Consider the following 17,264-nt stretch of genomic DNA (forward strand, 5'->3'; position numbering starts at 1 on the left):
ACCAATAAAAAAACAAACAAACAAACAAACAAACAAAAAATTGAAGTTCAGGATAAACTCAAAATAACTTTGAAAACAAAACCCAAAAAAGTTTAGTATTTCTATGGTCACAGCTTTCAAGTTCTCTACATTTATATTTCTTCAGCAGCTGGAGGATAAAGTACAAAATTAAGAAACCAAAGACAAATTAGCACACTCATTTCAGCTATAACAACCACAGTGACTAAACACTTAAAAATTTGTGGTAGAATTCCATTATATTCATCATCAACAAACATTTCCATTTACAAAAAACTCAACATTTTAAATTAAGTAAAAAAAAAAGGAATTAACTCCAGATGGTTAAAAACAAACCCAAACCCCTTAGTTTCAATTACTTTATCACTAAAGAGCATCTGCAAACACAGAATTTAAACATTTTTGCAAATGTTTTCATTTTTCCATGCTAGAAACACATTCAGGTTCAGAGTTGAGGGAACAAATGTCTGACTATAATAAAGGACGTCCACCTTTTTTAATGGAGAGATCAGAATTTCACCATACACTATTTCCAGCTGGCACATAGATTATTTTTATTCATTAAAATCAATGAAGAATTACCTCTTGGTAGCTGGACTGAACCAATATCACAGCTGTTAAAAATTTGTGTATTTTTTTTTCCTAGTCCCAGTCCCTGGATGCTGTTTCCTTCTGACTGAGGTACAAGTTCTGCCTTGTGAGCTCTCCTCTCCTCCCCTTGCTTCTTATCTGTGACTTGACCATAGGCTGAAAACACGGTTTATCACAGTGAAGCTAAAAGGGCACATTTTGTTTAAATGCCATTCCAAAGGAGGTATTGTGGCCAGGACTGTAAATGTAGGACTTCAATAACTCTGTTTCAGAATGGGACATATCAGATACTTTGTTTTCTTCACATCCACCCAGGAACATCTTCAAAGCCAGATACAGAAGTTAATCTTATCATAAACCACAAAATCATAAACTGTTGTTGGTAACAGTTGAAGATCATTTTGTCTGTTTCACAGAAGGAAATGCAACATGTCAAGATCTGGGCCTGAAGCAAACAAGGTGTGATTGCCTTTTGACAAATAACAACACACGGGCTCACAGAGTACAGCTGCCAGCCCTGTGTGCTCAGGTACACTGAGATCAGCCCCCGTGCCAGGGGAAGGCCCAGGGCAGCAGCACCACTCAGAACTCAGCAAGGCTATCTCAGAGCTCAGCTTACTGTGACTCTTCCACTTTCAGGCTGCTCATCCTAGTGCTTCTCAAAGCATTCGTTTAAAATATAAATATTTTAGAAAGTGTATTTTCAAACAGAGTAATTTTCAAGAGCTGGAGTACCATCTCTGTGAGAAGGTACAGCTAAGTACAAATTAAAACCTGTCTGAAGTGGGAGCAGATCGAGATATGAGAGGCAGGCTTAAAGCCAAGGCATAGCCACATTCCTGGTGGGATGGCAAGCCAGGCTCTGCAGGCATTAACTGTGAGATGCAACAGAACCCACTCCTCAGTCAATGCCTTATTAAGGCTATGGGAAAGCAGCTGGTGTGTTCTGAGCTCAATTACACAGCATCAGGCCTCAGCACACTCATGAAAACTGTATTATTCTTGGGGAGATTTTATTTGTATAACTTCTGTCATCTCATTTTACAGCTCTGTCAAATCCAGACACTCTCCAGATCCCAGAGATTGCCAGAGAGGGATGACTAGTTTTGAGACTTGCATTACTAAGTTTGCTGTGCTCCCCAAGTCTCTTGCTTCTCACTACAGCTGCATCCTAGATAACCAGCTCTAGGGACAGGGCCATGCAGGTATCAGAGCTGGTCAAAACAAATAATATTCTCCAGGCAGGATGGGATTTTCCTTACTCAACCATGTCATGTCAGTCCCCTGATCTCACCAAGCCACCTCAGGTTTCTCTGATGCACAGTCACATTTGCAGCACCATCTGACCAAACACCTGCAAGTGGTGCCTGGACCAGGAGGTGGCTCTGATGGGGACACAGCCCTGCAGATCTCACCTGCACTCAGACTGAGCCCACCAGGAGCTGCTGGAGGCCCACTCCAAACTACAGCAGAGTCCTCACAGAGCAGGAAAGCTGCTTCTGAACTGAAGTGTATAAATGCACATCTCAGTTATAAATGTTAAATGTGGAATTGCTAGAACTGGATTGTCTTCTATTCCAATACACCAGATGCATAATCAATAAAAAAGTGTATCTGTAAAAGCGCTCTCCAGATTAATACATGACATATGGGCTACCAGTAAAACCACAGAACAGCTGGGTGACAGGATAAGCCAGACAGTTATACTGTCTGAAATAATAGGGTAAGAACTTAAAACTCTGAAAACTGAAAACACTGTAACAGAGTCACAACTGTCATCACAAAGAAAACCTTAACTTTGGTCTCCCCTGAGCCAAGTCCCTAAGTAAGTGGCTTCTCTCCTTTTTTTTTTTTTTCTTTCTTTTGTTTTCTTTTTTTAATACACAAAATACATTTAGAACTTTCAGGGCAGTACTAAGTGTAGGAGATTAATTCCCTTGCTTAGCAGTAACCACAGAAGCCTGTAAGACATCTCACATGGTTTAAAATATAAGAAAATTGAGTGAGTTCCAGGCTGGTACAAAAGACAAAACACATTTTTGTTTTGCTTTAAATCTCTAACTATGGCCTGGAATTGACCAGTGGATAAGAGCTGCACGTGTGTAAAGTCAAAGTAAGGTCAGCACTCCAGGTTACACACATGGCCCAGAAACACAGTGCATTGCAGTGCCAGCATCAGAGCAAGAAAGTAATTTGGCAAATCAGTAGCTGCTAAAATTACAATAATCCTATTTTAACAAGGTCTGAGGTTTGGGCTGTAAACTGGAAAAGGCAATGTTGAGTCATTCTGTGTTTAAAAAAAAATCACTGAACATGGATATCCTGTCAAAATTCTATCACCAGTTGACAGCAGATGTCATGATTAACTTGTGGAAGTCTAATTTACTGAAGTTTAGGTACTGCCAGTCTCAGAAAACACCAAACACATGCTGTCCACTCCAGTTTCCCACAGCCAAGGCCCCAGAGCTCACCTGTGGTTTGATCCACGAGCACGCGTGAGTTGATGATGCGCCCAAAGCGGGAGAACATATCTTCTACATCCTTCTGTGTCATGGAGCGGGGCAGGCCACTGATGTACAGATTAGCATCCTTGATAACTTCAGAGCTTGGGCGGGCATAGGAAACCTTGGAAAGAAATAAAAACACATGTTCAGCCTATTAACAGGGAAGATCAATTTATTGTCATGAGCCAATTTAATTAATTTCCCCATTACCAACTGTGAAAAACGCCAATCACTTGTTTTTAAAATTTTTAAAAGTTTAATAGCAATAAAATGGTTAAAAATAATAGTAACACAATTAGAGTAATAACAATTTGGACAAACTGAATTAGGACAATATGAGACAATAAATACAAAGTTACGGACGTCCGGGTACCTTTTTCTGGGCATCACGAGCCCGAAAAAGGACCCACATTAACAAAGGACTAACCCTTAAGAACAACAGCCTGTTGCATATTCATACACTTCATACATGATGCATAAATTCTATTCAAACACAGGATTCTGTCTGGTCAGTGTCAACTTCTTCCCTCTAATCCTAATAGCGCCTTCAAGGTGGGAAGAAGTTGGTTTCTTCTGATAAGAGAGCAATAAATTTCCTTTCTCTAAAAGATTTAGGTGTCCTGTGGCTGCTATCTCGCTGCAAGTCCTTTCTTTTAAACAAAGCATCTTACATAGCATAGTTTCTATTTTAACAATTTTTATAACCTAAAACTATATTTAACACAGTAAAGAAAATTAATACAGCATTGCTTTCTAACACAACACATATAATATTCATTTTAATATTTGCGAAAAGCCAATCATAAAATACATGCATTTTTCACACCAACACATGCGTTTTTACTGGAGTTAAAAAGAATGGAACCGAGGGAGTAGGGGAAAATCAATCAAACAACAGGAAAAAGGGCATGTCCCTACATAATGCCACTCATTTTGGGCTAACCCAAGGGACAACAACTATATTAGCATTGCTGGAAGGAGACAGCAACACACCAACACCAATGCTCCCAGCAAACACTTCTGCCACGCCAAGAATCCTGAGTTCTGACTCAGCCACTGGCCCTGCCACAGCTCACATCAGGAACTGTCAGTATATTCTCCAAACTTCATGAAAATATGGCATGAGTAGGGCGCAGTTTTCTAATTTCTACTACTGGAGAAAGCTGCATAACTCACCTAAGCAGGAGTGAGCCCTACCACAGGTTGTTGTTTGCACGTGTACTAACAAGATGTACAATAAATATTATGAAGCATCTAAGATGTGCATGAGTTAAACACCTGGCAACCATCTATAATGGTCCCTCTACTGCTGTAAAAATGGTGGGAATATAAAGAAAGGAAACCTTCAAATACTAAGCTGTTTCAAAACACTTCACTATTCTCCTCCCAGATCCATGCTTGCTGCAGCTGGGAGCACACAAACTTTACCATCAGAATAAAGTTTATTACAATGCTGTTTTCACAGACAACTGAAGAGCTCCTACCTTGATAGTTTTTGACTGAAGTCTGAGGCCATTCAGTGTGTTTATTGCTCTTTCAGCATCTTTTGCAGTTACGTAGTTCACGAAGCCGTAGCCTAAGCTGTGTCCTAAAGGGAAGAACATTTTTTAAAATTAATCCTAACAAAATTATGTTATCACTACTAAATTGAAAGGAAATGCAAACAAGAAGTGAATTTAACATACACAATCCACACAGCAAATATTACAGTGAGCCAAGGAGGTTTCCCAAGGCTGGCACACATCATGAGTAATTCAGAGTCTTTTATTTCCACTCTGGACGTCTCTCTGCCTTCACAGACAGCAGGCACTGGACAGAGCACCCTTTAACAGGAAGAAATTTAGGGCTAAAACACCAACTCTGACCAGTCTTGCAAACTTCATGGGTGTGGAACAAAGGCAGTGACTTGACCAAGTCCATCAGTACAAAGTCTTGTGGATAGAGAGCACAAAGTGAGAAAATGTCAATGGATGAACTGTCAGGTGTCAAATGAGACCCTCGTGATTTCTTTGGCTATTCCAACCTCCACCCCGGGGACAAGAAGTTTCCAATCCTTCATTAATACAGCTAACAAGCAGCCAGTTTCCCAAACACAGCATCACAGTGAAGAGTGAAAAATTCTCATTAAAGCAGACAATCCATGTACTGTTATCTTAATTAAATTTACTCTTAAAGAAATAATTTTATATTAATAATAAAAATCCTTAAAATATTTAAAGAAAAGGATATTTCTTTGGATACTTACATGTTTTGCTTTTACCTCCAATCTCCACAATTGCTACTATCAATTATAACATTACATACTAAGATAATTTTGGGTTGCAATTTCCCAAGAATTACAGGTTCTTATCAGTGTAGGCCTAAAAATAACTAAAATACTTTCAAGACTGTCTTAGAACAATAAAAAAGCTGCAATTCAACCCAAGACACACCTCTTTTAGCCAGCTTCTCCTTGTCTCTGTCAGATCTGTGGGATTTTCTAAAGAAAATTGCAAGCATGCATAGGAAAATGTGTTATTTTCCTCTAACAATATGCTGCTTTTAAGTTATTAAGTTCTATTGTGAGGCTTAAGGACACTAGAAGACAAAGCTAATTGTTATGGTAAAGGATTTTGAGGTGAAATAGCCCTTTTTAATCACACTGCATGGCTCTGCAATGGTCTTAGCTGACAAGGAAGTTTCCTTATGCTTTTCTGACATTCCAGAACACCAAATACAGACATGGGTGTCCAGTGATGATATCGTGGCACAAATGTCAGAGGAAATGAAGAAAAAGGCTGCAAGAGAACTGTAGATTAACTTCAGATACAGAAAAAAGGATGCCCAGTCTGCTGAGACATCGAGATTGCAAGTGTAAAATCCACAAGGGAATGGAAGGAAGGCCCAAATAACCCTCAGTGTTCTCATGCCAACAGACTGGCTGCAGAGCTGCACAGCTCCTGGCACAGCCTCTGCCTTTGGCTGCTTCCCTGTGAAAGCCAATCCAGCAGTAACTCAGCTGAACCCACACAATGCCAGAGCCTGCTGTCTAATACACCCTTTGTATAAACACTCACAGGTAATTTCTGCCTTCTGCTAAAACTCTTCGAGAAGCCAGATCCCCTGTGTTCAACCTCACACAGAAACAACATCCTGTTCCCTTAGAGACCTGGTGTTAAAGCAGCTCCAAATCAGCCTCTGTGACACCAGACACAGAACACAACTAATGGCAAACTGCTCTGTGCCAGCCAAGCAGGATTTAACTCCATCCTCTGGAGACCTACAGACAACAGCTGCAAAATTCTGATCAATGTGTCCAACATGTACCCACAGCATGATTGCTGTGATTCCTTTATAACATTCCTTTTGTTTTATTGTGGTCAGTCACTGACATCAAATACAGTTGGTTCCCACCCACTTACCTGCTGAGATTATTTACCTCTGATCCAGAAAATGACTAATTGAACAATTAGAAAAACGTTGTGCACCTTATTTCTCCAGACTAAGAAAACAAAAGTAAGCTTAAGAGGGAAAAGATACTAGGTGGAGAGTTGGCAATGACTTTTGCAATGATGAGAAGGATCCAACATCTCTCACAGGTCCAGCCCTGCTCTGAAGGCTCAGAGCAACAGCTGCTTTATGGATATTTTCAGTCTGTCTCAAAAGTCACATAAACATGAATATTCCAGCAAATTACTGAAGAGAACCAGGTCCTAATAAAAATTATGGAAATGGGCCCTTTAAGACCAGGGAAACATACCCCAAACAAGACTAATCCCTCTAAGTGTGACCCAGAGTGAGCCCTGGAGGACTCACTGCCTGCATGGATGCTGCACTGGGGAGGACTGGGGGACTGTTTTCCTGACAGGTGAAGAAGAAAATGATTCCACTCATGAATCTATTATGTTGTCTTCAGTACACTGAGAGTTCTTCCCTTGCAACAAGTTCCCAGAGAACACAGCAGGCACAGAATTGTAGATCATGGCATGGTCTGGGCTTGAAAGCATCTCAGAGACAAGTTCATCCCACTCTCTGCCCCAGGCAAGGACACCTCCCATTGTCCCGGGTCACTCCCAGCCCTGTCCAGCCTGGCCTTGGGCACTGCCAGGGATCCAGGGGCACCCACAGCTGCTCTGGGAAATCCATTCCAGGGATGGATTCCACAATTCCTGATTCCCAATCTCCCACCCAGCCCTGCCCTGTGGCAGTGGGAGCCATTCCCTGTGTCCTGTCCCTGCAGGCCTTGTCCCCAGTCCCTCTGCAGCTCTCCTGGAGCCCCTTCAGGCCCCAAAAGGGGCTCTGAGGTGTCCCTGGAGCCTTCTCCTGTCCAGGTGAGCAGGCCCAGCTGTGCCAGGCTGGCTCCAGAGGGGCTCCAGCCCTTGCAGCATCTCCGTGGCTCCTCTGGTCTCACTCCCAGCAGGTCCATGTCCTTCCTGTGCTGGTGTCTCCAAGGCTGGAGACAGCTCTGCAGGTGGGGTCTCACCAGAGTGGAACAGAGAGACAGAATCCCCCCTCTCCCCTGCTGCCCACACTCCTTTGTTTCCTTCCAAAGCATCACACAAGTTATGTGGTCATGCACGGTTTGAGATCAGTGACAAGGAATTTTAAGTTACTTATACACAGGATAAACCAGACCTGAGTTGCAACACCCACGGACACCCAGGAGTAAAAAGGCACCTCATGACCTGGGCCCAGTCCTGGAATCAGAAACTGTGCCCTAACACACACATGCACACGCCCACACTAAAAGCAGCCTGCCAGGCACTCTGGAAGCACATTCTACAGCATCCTGCCAAGGCTTCCCTTTTACAAACTCAGGTGTACATATTCTGTGTCCACTTGTTCCTGTACAAGTCCTATCCCGGACCTCACACACATCCTTCCAAGTGTCTGTCCCCAAAGTGCCATAACACAGCAACTGTAGCATTTTTGTCTGGCCTTCTTTTCTGTTTCTGTCAGAGCAAAACTCTGCATCTTTTTCACTTCCAGTTTTATACAGGTTCTTCAGTGACTATTCCTTATCCAACAATTTAAATATCCTGGGAAGTGAGGGGGCAGGGATGTAACAGTTTACCCAAACAAACACTGACTAAAAGAAGGCGGCTCTGAAAGTGGCAGGATCACAGAGGTTCATTCTCACATTCCCTCCAGGCATTTGACTGTAAGTTTGTACTGAACCCCAATATTACAGTCTATAGCTTTTACCTGACAATAGGTAAGACTATCACTTACCTGTATTTCTCTACAATAATCTAGAATGTAGACCATCCCTTTTCATCTGTACTTACCCCCTTTAAACTACAGTAGTATAACATGCCCTTACAGTCCCTAAGTGCTAGAAAAACCCAATCCATTCAGGACTGAGAACATATGTTAACTTACATTGCTCTAAAACACCCAATAGCACCAGCCTCAGCCATCTCCTCCCTCTCAGTGCCTGGTGTTCATCTCTGCACAGGCTGGGCCAACACACAGCAGCCCTGTCACTGCAGGGGACATGTCCACCTCACAGATGCCCGTGCAGGAATGCTCTTTGCTTCCTCATTTTACTCCAAAACAGAACAATCTACCTCTGTGCTGAGGATGACAGGAAATATATAAGGAATTGGCATTTACACAATATTATGACTGCTGTCAAGTGTTTACCCCAGGCAAGGAGGGAAGTTTTGCTTTCTCCTGATGTTCCCTGCCTGCTATAGAAACCTGCAGCACAAAAGAAATTGGTGATGTAACAGTTTTCAAAATATTTTAGTGGACAATTTAAAAGTTTGCATATACATAAATATAAATTCACTCAAGAGAGAAAGCTAAAAAAGAGCAACAAGTAGGTCCTTATCTGCACAAATAATTAACAAAGTAACTACAAACCTAGTTTTAAGCAAATACTACACTCCTTCAGCAGAAAGAATCAAGTTTTGTTTCCATGATAAAAGGCCCTTTCAGGAGAGAGGGCACTGCTTTTCTTTCCAAGCATCACTTGGGTTTCTGTCCATGTCCCTGCTTCCTTTCCCAGCTCCTGAGACACACAGCTTCAGTCACCAGCTCCTTCCTCATTCCCAGCCCAGTGCTGACACCTCCAGCTTCACTGAGGAGTCTGATACACACCGGACACTTCACTGAGAGCAGCTAACTCAGATCCTCCCCTCCTGTCCTCCACAGAAACCCCAAAAATCAAACCTGGCTCCTGTTATGTCAGTGCACCTCAGCATGATGGCAACTTAGTTTAGAACTTGTTTTCTGAACTGGGAATCAGTTTTTGGAGGACGTGAGCTGGGTTTGAGTTTTTTGTTTGGCTTTACAAACCTTGCCAGGAGTGATACCCAGAGAGCTTAAATAGGTGTGAATGCATCGAGAAGCACCACAAAAATACCAGGCATCAGCAGAATTCAAAGCAGCAGCTGTTTGAGGACTAGAACAGTTTAAAGTGCTCAGATGTGCCTTGCGTGGGCATCTTTAGCACAGTTACACTGTTGTACAACCAGGGCTCCACAATCACATCAGTCCACAACCATCCTGCACAAACTTCCCCATGAGGGCTCTGACAGGGAAGTGCAGCAAGGCAGGACTGGCAGAGACTGCACCCTGACTGCAGAGTGAGCCCCAGCACACACACAGCATCCTCTGCTTCCAGCAGCCAGGAACACACACAGATGGGGGAGCAGAGCAGCCTGGCTGAGCAGGGAGCCATGGCAGAGCTCCAAGGGAAACTGAGAGCACAGGAGATAGAAGGAGTAACAGCTACAACAGGAGGAATTTGGAAACACTGCCCACTGTGTCTGAGGAATGGCAGAGCTCAAATGCAGTTCAGACTTGGAAAGAATGGAAAGAAACAAAAGAATTATATCAAGGGTAACAAGAAAATATTCTGTTGCCGTTCCAGCAGCACAAGGCTGCAAGTATGACAGCAGATTTAATATGTGATCTGATGCTTTCTGTGCCTCACCTCACCTGCAGAGTCTGACAGGCTCTTCACTCCAGGGACTGACTGGTTGAGTGAACTGGTCCCAGTCAAATCCATGGGGGGATGAAATGGGCTCCATTTCATGGTGATGAGGCACCAGGCTCATGTCCCTGCCAAAACTGCTTCACCTTTCAATGATCAGGAAATTGGAAGAAGGAAGGAAAGCACCACATCCATCTTCAAAAGAGACAAAACACTCCCCCTCCCCCTCAATTGTGTGCCTGGAGCTGGCGGAGTTTGCAGGGTCTCTGCTGGGACCTGCAGCTCCCCTCGTGATGCACAGTGTGGAGGAGGTGATGGGAACGTGCACTCACCCAGACTGGAGATGCCACCAGGCCAGGAGGGACCTGTCCCAGACTGCAGGGTCAGGCTGACAGGAGGACAGGCCAAGAACACCAAATGGAATGAGCAAGGACAGATGCAGAGCCCTGACCACGGGGAGAAACACCCTGGCCACAACAGACTGGACACTCACTGGCTGGAGACTGTTCTAGGGAAAAGGAGCTGGGGTCAGGGTATGGAGCATGAGCCAGCAGTGCCCACAGCGACAGGGCATCATCCTGGGCAGCCACGAGGCAGAACACCTGGCTCTGGAGCCAAGGACCTGCTATTTGGTACATCCTCAGCAGCTTTTGTTTTCATACTGCAAGGTGTCCTTAAATCAAAAAGAAAGCAGCCTCATGAAGGATTTATGTCAAAACATATTTCTGCATTTGTATGCAAACATCTGAAGTATTTAATGACCAATTTTCAAAACTAACAATTAAGGGCATGATTTTCCATTCCATGTCTATGTTGATCAAATTCCATCATCACAAACTAGATAGTAATAAGCAGAATAACTTCAAGCATATAACTCATAATATGTTTTTTTAAATACAGGAAATTATGGAATTATTGAGTCGTTTGGGTTGGGAGGGACCTTAGAGACAATTTCATTCCAACTCCTGCCATGGGCAGGGACACCTTGAAGTATTGCAGGTTACTCCCAGCCCTGTCCAGCCTGGCCTTGGGCACTGCCAGGGATCCAGGGGCAGCCCCAGCTGCTCTGGGAAATCCATTCCAGGGATGGATTCCACAATTCCTGATTCCCAATCTCCCATCCAGCCCTGCCCTGTGGCAGTGGGAGCCATTCCCTGTGTCCTGTCCCTGCAGGCCTTGTCCCCAGTCCCTCTGCAGCTCTCCTGGAGCCCCTGCAGGCCCCACAAGGGGCTCTGAGGTGTCCCTGGAGCCTTCTCCTGTCCAGGTGAGCAGGCCCAGCTGTGCCAGGCTGGCTCAGAGCAGAGGGGCTCCAGCCTTGCACTCAATCCTTCATTAATGGTATAGATTATGCATCTCAGCTACTCTGGAAACATATGAAGCTGTACCTAAGACCCATAGTTTGAACCAAAATTTCTCTTATCCAGTCGCCCACAGTTCAGGGATGTCCTCTCACCTGCCCCATCACTGAGCAGCTGCTGTCTCTGACACAACCATTTGTGCTGTGGTGAACACAGTGGTTCCAAAAAACACACAAACACACTGCTGGAGACAGAACTGAGTACAGAAGCTTCAGTGCAGGTATTGAAGCAGTTAAAAGTAAATTTCACTTTTACTTTGCCTAACAAAAATATTCCGTCAAATGGAAGCAAATATTTTTTGTTTACCCAAAGAATTTGTTGAAGCAACAGTTAATCATTCTGAAACACTTTCATCTGCCTCATCTCCAGTTAAGTCATAAATGCTGCCCAAAACTATCATTTGGTATCATTTTTGCTACTTTTAATGAAGGGATGGGACCATTGTCAGGCTAAGAACAATTTATTGCTCAGATAAACATCAGTCTTAGAGGCTGAGATTTTAGAGGAGCAGGCAGTCGACCACAGCTCAAAGTAGTCACAAGTTCTTTGTTACAAGACAATATATAACTTTTTAAACCAATAGACAGTTGCCACAGGGTTTATTTTGCTTTTCTAAGCTATCACCTTTACTTACCTCTGCTGCACTGTGCATACTTTTATCCAATGGGCTATTATCACACATATACACATATGCTTCTATTATAACTTCTAAACTTTTAGCTTACTCTATACAACCACACCCCTACATTATAAACCCTTCACTATCTTACCCAGTACAGTTTCTCATTTACTTAAGGCATAACTACAGAAACATAAGTTTATTATTTTTCTGCTTAATGTCTGTGTATTGTGTTTTTACATCAATCCCAGCTTCTCCCAAGGCTGCAGATCAAATCTTTCAGTGTCTGTGGAAGTTTCTGTTTTTCCAATTCCCACAATTCAGTCCCTGAAACCCCCCAGAGTCCTGTGTGTGTCAGGCTGGGGGCAAACAGCCCAGGGCTGTGCCTAACCTGGGGAGCCCTGGGGAGCCCTGTGCTCCTGCAGGGCTGGGTCAGTCACTCCAGCACCTCAGGGCAATCACTGCACCTGCTCCACCTACACAGAGTACAGAGCTGAACGTTTAGGCTTGTATTTCAGCATTTCCACAATGTTTCACCCTTTTCTGTTAGCCTGTGCAGCAGCTCAGGATCCTCCTTCTACAGGACCTGAACCCAGCTTTGTGGCAGCTCCTGTGACTGAGACCCACACTGCACACTAAGCCAATTCCCACTTGTGCTCAAGGCTTCACAGCAGCACATCTTACTGAACAGACACTTGATGGCAACAGAGAGGAACTGTTTCCTTCCTAGCAAGGAAACAAAGAAATATCTACTTATATTGATAATGACTTTCCAATCCAAAATGTGTCCCCACTGCCTCCCCTGGCTTTAGCACACAATCCCTGTTTCGGTTCACAGCTCAACAATGAAGAGTCTCATTTATAAAAGTTTAAGGGCAAAAGCACATTTAGCTGGTTTGGAAAGTCTGACCTTCAAAACAATTCAGAAAAACATTACAAATTACAAATAAAGCTTCCTCTCCTTCTTGCGTAAAATCAGTGATATTTGCCTTGAAACAAAGATGAATACAAACAACTCAGATACCTCTTTGGGAAAAAGTCAACAGCTACAAAGCTAACTTGAGAAAAGTTTGTTGTCAACCCTGGTTCAGAGAGCTCACAGGGATCTCACCATCTCCACAATACTGCAAAAATTCAACCATAACAGCTTTAAATCCTGAAAACAAAAGGGTGGGGGCTTTCTAGTAATTAATTTTATTTCACAAAGCCCCTCTGCATAATTATCATTTCTATATGTTCTTTTTTTATTTTTTCCTTTCTCTCAGTTTCAGAACATTTCTCTATTGAGATTTAATTTCAGTTGCTTCAGGGTTCCTTTTCCAGATGAACTGCCACCATCCAAGATTCTGTGAAGTGAAAAGAAAACAGAAAACACCAGGCCCAAAACTGTACAGAAATACCACAGGCTTGTTTTTTTGGAGGAAGATCTCATTTCTTTAAACAGCACCAAATTTGTTCACCTGTTGTTGGAACAAAAAAATCTGACTGTTCAAAATGCTGTGGGCTCAAAAATTCACTTCGTCCTTCTCTTGAGGAAGAGACTTCAACTTTCAAATAACAACACTTCTTCAGCTGCAAACATTACAGTACAAAAGCTTCAGCAAGTGCTGTCACCCCAGTCACAGGCTGAGCTGAACCCAACTTTTACACTGCAGCTGCTCCATTGGAAGAAAATGACAGTATTTTAAGATGTAGAAAAATAATTCCCACTAAAAGCATGTTGAAAATTATTAGAACACAACCAAAGATGTTGCTACATAGCTCGTTTGAATGGCTTCATAAGGGAAAAAAAAAAAAAAAGAGCAAAGGAAGCAGAGCCATGGAATGGTCTGTACAGTTCTCTTGGCCTTTGTGACTTGCATGGTAAGGAGGGTTGTATTTAACCCTCCCAGTGAGTCCAGACAGTGGAAGGACACTCCAAACCTGCAGGGAGTCCCTGCCTGCTGTGCCAGCCCTGCCTCAAAGCTCCCAGGGAACACTGAGGGTCCCTGTGAGCGGGAGCACCACCAGCAGTGCCCAGGCACTGCCCCCAGGGTGGCATCACTGCACACCCCAGGGCACACAGAGCCATCAGCCAGCTCACTGACCAACATAACAGAACCCTGCATGGCAAACCTTTGGAGCTTCACCAGAGGCTCCCCTCCAGCTGCTGATGAACCCCAAACTCAAGGACTGGTTTTCAAAGGCCCTTCACCTGGTGACACAGCTCCTCCTCACTGAGAACACATCTGCCCAGCCTGAGTGAGAGGCCCCAGGCACTCCCTGCACAGCTCCACCATCCTTTCCAGCAAAGGCAGCTTTTCTTTTGCCAAGGCCTCTGCTGTTCCAGGAACAGGTGCTGCCACAACTGCTGGAGACCACAGCACACCACCAGCAGTCCCGAGTGCACATGGGCTAAGCACAGCAGAGTGCCCAGTCCCTGCTCACAGTGCTCTGGAAGCTCTGCTCTAGGCCAGACTGGTACACAGACCTGGCTTCAGAAACACCTAAACAAGTGCTTGACTGTTCCCAAGCAGGGGTCAACCAGAACAAAAACTTCAACCTCCTTTAGGTCAAGCACACCGGACAAAGCTCAGAGCAACCAGCTGCAAGTCCAGGTGTCCTGCAGCAATCCCATCCTGACAGCAGCCAGCACTCTGGGTCATAACAAGGGCATCAGAAATCCACTGAAAACCCAAGATATGCCCCAAATATTGAGACCCAGAGCCCAAGAACTGCGGCCAGAGCTGTTGCTTCTACTGCCTGTGCTCTGATCCTTCTGAAAGAAGAACCCAGGCAAGCTTTAGGGCTAGAAAGATGGGGAAGGGTCTGGAGGAAAGGGGGCTGAGGAGCAGCTGAGGGCACTTGGCTGGTTCAGCTGCAGCCCAGGAGACTGAGGGGAGGCTCCTCTGGGGCTGCAGCTCCTCCCCAGGGCAGGCACAGGGGCAGGGGCTGAGCTCTGCTCTGGCACAGGGACAGGAGCCCAGCAAGGGCTGCAGCTGTGCCAGGCCTTGGCATGGAGCTCAGGGCAAGGTTCTGCCCCCCGAGGCTGCTGGGCACTGCCCAGGCTGCCCAGGGAATGGTGCCAAGGCTGCCAGAGCTGCAGGAGCTCCCAGGGGTGCTCAGGGTGGGGGTGTTGGGGTGGCTGTGCAGGGACAGGGCTGGATCAATGATCCCTGAGGGTCCCTTCCCACTGAGGACATTCCAGGTTCCATGGGCTGTCCGGTCTCTGAGCCTGTGTGGAGCTGGCTGTGCTGGCAGTGCAGGCAGTGGGGTCGTGTCTGTCACCCCTGGTGTCACCTGAACTCTCAGTGGCTGCTGCTGCCCAGGGTGCCAGAGCTGGACAGGGCTCTGAGCAGCCTGGGCTGGTGCAAGGTGGAACAAGATGGTCCCTAAGGTCTCTCCCAACCCAGACCAGCACTCCCAGGGTGCTCAGGGTGGGGCTGTTGGGGTGGCTGGGCAGGGACAGGGCTGGGATCAATGATCCCTGAGGGTCCCTTCCAATCCAGGATATTCCAGAATTCTCTGATTTAGGTTAATTGTATTCCTATACCCTTGAGAGAACTCAGTTACTACCTCTGAGGCAGTTTATGTGGCCACCTTTATGACAAAAGGAATTAAGTGGAGCTGGCAAAGCTGGTGTTCACATTTCCAGTATTTGGGCAATTTGTCTGCAAACCATTTGCACTTCTCATTAAGTTAACCATTGCCACAAGGCATTCTTGAATGCACATTTAGAGAAATCACATACCACCAAATGTGATTAAAGAGCTAGAAAAAAAAAATCCAGAGGTAATGATGCATTCCAATTCCACAGTTAACAGCAAACCTGCATAAACAATTTCATGGGTGTTTTGCATGCAAAAGGAAACTATTTCAGTCAAAGAGAATACTTAAGTATTTTCCACAAACAAGAACACTTCAGAATTCCATTTCTAGACTGAGTTCACAGCACTGGTGTAATGAGTAGTTGCCCTGTCACATGAACTTGAGCCACTCACCACCCTGCAGCACCTGACAGCTGGGCAGTAAAATCCTCCTCCCCTTTCTGCTTGAAAAGCTCACAGAGACAAGGACACTCATCTCTTTTAGTTGTGTAATTTCTGAGAACGAGTCTTCATGTCTGAGAGAAGACATGAGAAGAAAAAGGCAGGGAAAGGGTAAAGCTTTATGTCCATTCCTGAGGAATTGCAACTATGTGAAAGTGATTGCTTTTGGTCCTGTAAGAAACATGTCCCAGGCACACCTGCAGAGAGTGAGCCATCACTACAGCAATGTTTGAGATGGACCCCAAATTCCTGCATAAAACCTTAACAAGTCACCCCAAAATGTCCCTTCTGCTCCACACCTGCCAGCAGCAGTGGAGAGATCCCTTCACTCGCCAGCTGCTGATCCCCTGAGTGACCTCCACCAGAACCCACAGTGACACTGCACATGCAGAGAGGGCAGAGCAAAGCCAAGCCTCCCTGGCAGCCTCTGCACAGAGGGGCCATGTCTGGGGAGCCGACAGGTACAGACAGATTAGAACAGTGGCAAGATCAGAGCAGGCAGTCGTGAGTACCAGAGGGAAAACACTCCCTGCTCAGGCAGTGCAGAAGGGGTGAGGCAAGGAACAGGAACCCTCAGGAAGGTGGATGCCTCCTTCCCAAAATCAATCACTGTCAGAAGGAGCCCTCACAGAATGAGGTGTGCACAGCAACCTGGCACCAGGGACTCTGAGTGGGGATATGGTGTCAGGAGCAATAAATAGACCCCAAAGAAGTCTGAGACCATAAACACATGGGGAAAAAGCTTCACAGAATCCTAGAATAGAACCCTAGAATATTCTCAGTTGGATTGATGGTCTTTGTGGGGCCCTTCCAACCCCTGTCCCTGCACAGCCACCCCAACAACCCCACCCTGAGCACCCCTGGGAGCTCTGGCAGCCCTGGCACCATTCCCTGGGGAGCCTGGGCAGTGCCCAGCACCCTCTGGGGAAGAAACTCTTTCTCATACCCAGTTTAAACTCCCCAACACAGCTTTGTGGTTGTTTTGATGCACTCTTAGGACAGTTACATACAATGTCACAGGTGGAAGCATCCCACAGCTCACACAATTATTCCAATAAGGAATATTATTTTTAATATTACCATGCGCTGCCATAGCACATGAGTTTGGCAGCTTTTTGTTTTTAATAATTCCACAAAAAAAAGCAGTTTAATTCTACCTTTTCAGAGCTTTAGGACAGTCAGGTTTGAAAGTTATAAAAACTTCAGCAGAGTAAGGGGGAAGAC

General features: G+C 45.0%; 1 protein-coding gene across 2 annotated transcripts in view; it reads right to left on the reverse strand.

Moving 5' to 3' along the window:
- Positions 1–17,264, reverse strand: part of ELAVL1 (ELAV like RNA binding protein 1) — a 45,931-nt gene that overhangs the window by 14,403 nt on the left and 14,264 nt on the right. For both annotated transcript variants that reach the window (XM_064734019.1, XM_064734020.1), the window contains exons 3-4: positions 4,598–4,701; positions 3,081–3,234 (exon numbers count right to left, since the gene is read on the reverse strand). In XM_064734019.1, coding sequence (XP_064590089.1) covers positions 3,081–3,234; positions 4,598–4,701 — 258 coding nt within the window. The remainder of the gene's footprint in view (positions 1–3,080; positions 3,235–4,597; positions 4,702–17,264) is intronic.

Source organism: Zonotrichia leucophrys, chromosome 28 (assembly GCF_028769735.1).
Source record: "Zonotrichia leucophrys gambelii isolate GWCS_2022_RI chromosome 28, RI_Zleu_2.0, whole genome shotgun sequence".
Classification (NCBI taxonomy): domain Eukaryota; kingdom Metazoa; phylum Chordata; class Aves; order Passeriformes; family Passerellidae; genus Zonotrichia; species Zonotrichia leucophrys.